Genomic DNA, 2892 nt, shown 5'->3' with positions numbered 1-2892 from the left:
ATGCGCCCGGGTTCTGGGGAGGGGGGGACGGTCCCTGGTCCGAGGAACCCGCGTTCTTGGAAGTCTGGGGGTCCCGGGCCTGAAATACCACACGCCTGGTGTCTGGGAGCTGGGGGCTTGGGGAGCCACGGGCCTTGTGCTCTCGAGAGGTCTGGGGAACCCTGATTCTGGGGCACACACGCGCCGGGGGTCTGGGGAGGTCCCAGGCCTGAGGGACTCGCGCGCCGTGTTTTTTTGGGCCCCGGACCTGAGGAAAGCAAGCCGCGGGCCTGGGGGTCCCGGGCTGAGGTACCTGTGCTTCGGGGAGTCCCAGAGCCGAAGGAGGTTGGGTTTGAGCGATCTGGGCCCTGAGCGGACATGGTTCGAGTTGGAGGGAGACCCGTGAGTCTGCGGGGAACTGAGGAACGTGGAATTTGAGGAGAGTGATCAAATTGATGGAAAGGGGACGTCCCGCCGAAGGACTTCCTGGGGGAAGCCACCAGAAGCCAAGTTCTGAGGGCTCTGGGGCCATGTGTGAGGGTGGCTAGGGATGAGGGGTGCAGTAAGGGTTCGGAAGGCTTGAGGGTCAAGGCGAGGGCTGGAAACAGGGCTGAAGGCTCTGTTCCTGAGGTCACTGGAGCTGAGAGGACATGATCGGATCATGTCTGGGACATGAGAGGTTGGAGTAAGACTTAATTGGGGAGACTCCCCCCCACTCCCAGAGCCTGGTGGAGGAAGCTGGAGGGAGGGCTTGGGGTGTGGTTGTCCTCCCAAGGTGCTTGAATCAGAGACCAGCTCCTTGCAAAGGGGGATTGGTTCCAAAAGAGAGCGTATGAGGGAAGGGGGCTGGGCCAAGGGGACTTTGGGGGACCCCCTTTGCAGGAAGCTGTGATCCAAAGAACCCTCGTGGTCGAAGGATTCCATCCGGGTCTGAAAGGTAGTCCTGAGCCCAGGGTCCCTTAGCAGGTCTGCAGAGTGAAGTTCCAGGCACTCTTCAGGGCAGGTCCGTGTGGAAGAGGACCTGGAAGTTATGGTCAATCCCAGGTCTTAGGGCCACAGTTGCCCCCCGGGCTGAGATTGGTGGACTGTGCTTGGTAGGACTGAAGGAATTAGGGGGTTGGGAGGACGAGGCTCAGGCAGCAGCCGGGGACAGTGAAAGGATGAGGCGGAAGATTTGACTAGAATAGAAGGAGTGCAGGGAGTCGCCAGAACAGTGCTGTGAGACAGCTGGAGTTTTCAGACTGGACCTTCCCTCCCTGTGGGTGGAAGTAAGCAGACGGGCAGCACTTGGAGCTGGGGGTTGGGGTGCAGGGAGGACACCATAGGATGTCAGGAGAGGCTCGGGGACCACTGCCCAGAGACCAGTCGAGCTGGTGCTGTTACTAGGATGTCTGGCCTGTGAGCTCAGAGGCGGGCCCTGGGTGAGGCCAGAGCAGAAGATGGCCTGGAAGGCGTGTTGGGCTGGGCCTCAGCTCAGGGTGATGGAGTTTGGGGATGCTTCTGTGTGGGAGTGTGATGCTTGAGATGGATGCCAGAGATCCGCAAACCAGGACCAAGGATTTGAAAAGTAGCCTATAAAACAGGAAGGAAGCTGAGTGAGGAGAGCAGGGAAGATCTCAGCAGTCCCCAGGTATTGAAGAGAATGTTAAGGAATTAACGGGGACCAGAGAACCCATTTTAACCTGATTAGCTCACTGTTATTTTCTTGGGGGGCACCAGAGCAATGCAACTTTATGGGCACTTCCCTTCTTTCCAGAGTACCAGCTTCTCCCTCTCCAACCCCCTTCCAGCTGGCTCTCTTCAGCCCTGAACATTTCCAAGCACCTGATTGGAAGTGAAGGGGCTGCTAATCTCCTCTGGGATGTGACTGACAGCTGCTAGAGCCCATGGGCCTGTAGGGGAGGGTGGGACTTCCTGGATGCTCAGGGCCTGTCTCCTGCAGCCCACCCCCCACCCTCTGCATCCTTGGAGCTGCCTGCTGCAGCCTCTGGGAGACCAACCACCCCACCGCCCGATCCCCTCTTTGAGGGAGGGGTTCTTGTGGGAGGGTCCTGGTAGTTCATAGAAGCTGAGCTTGGCCCCACCCCCGGCTGATCAGAGGACTATTTTGGCTTTGCTCAGGTACCTACCTTGGGGGCAACCCTGTGTGTGGAGGAGGGGATAAATATGCAATTGGGGGGCGGGGTACACAGGAATGCAGATGCCTAACTGGAAGGTGATGCATCTTCCTAGGTTGAAGGCTTCCCTTCTCCCAGCATGCTTTCCCTTAAGTAACTTGGCTAATTTCTGGGTTAGTGGGTGAAGTTGCCCTGCCCCTCAGCTACCCCCTTACTGGCCTCTCACTGCAGATTGATGACATTGCTGATGGTGCTGTGAAGCCCCCACCCAACAAGTACCCCATCTTCTTCTTTGGTACACATGAAACGTAAGTGTCCCTCACTGGGCTCGATTTCCCCCAGGGGTGCCTCCCAGGGTGGCCTGGCTCACCTAGGACCGGCTGTGGTTTCTCTCTTCAGAGCCTTCCTGGGACCCAAGGACCTATTTCCCTACGACAAGTGGAAAGATAAGTACGGGAAACCCAACAAGAGGAAAGGCTTCAATGAGGGACTGTGGGAGATCCAGAACAATCCCCACGCCAGTTACAGTGCCCCTCTGGTGAGTACCTGGGGGTTGAGGACAGCTCGTGTGGGGTCTGCAGAGCCGAATCAAGTGGTGCTCACGTGCACTGGAGACTAGAAGTAGCCTTAGCTTGTCTCATAGAAAAAGGAGAGGCCTCTGGGACAGGGCTTCTCCCTCTTGGTGCTACTGACAATCTGGGCTGGATAATTCTGTGTGTGTGGGGGCGGGGGGTGGTGGCGACTTGGGCACTATAGAGTGTTAGGCTGCATTCCGGGCCCCAACCACTTGGTGCCA

The 2892-nt window shown here is 57.9% G+C and overlaps 1 protein-coding gene across 1 annotated transcript in view; it reads left to right on the top strand.

Moving 5' to 3' along the window:
• Positions 1 to 2892, top strand: part of LOC102755598 (hepatoma-derived growth factor-related protein 2) — an 18737-nt gene that overhangs the window by 1215 nt on the left and 14630 nt on the right. Inside the window, exons 2-4 of the mRNA XM_015566922.1 lie at positions 2078 to 2100; positions 2328 to 2404; positions 2496 to 2634. Coding sequence (XP_015422408.1) covers positions 2078 to 2100; positions 2328 to 2404; positions 2496 to 2634 — 239 coding nt within the window. The remainder of the gene's footprint in view (positions 1 to 2077; positions 2101 to 2327; positions 2405 to 2495; positions 2635 to 2892) is intronic.

Source organism: Myotis davidii, unplaced genomic scaffold (assembly GCF_000327345.1).
Source record: "Myotis davidii unplaced genomic scaffold, ASM32734v1 scaffold551, whole genome shotgun sequence".
NCBI lineage: Eukaryota > Metazoa > Chordata > Mammalia > Chiroptera > Vespertilionidae > Myotis > Myotis davidii.
This window is presented reverse-complemented; position numbering and strand designations above follow the sequence as displayed.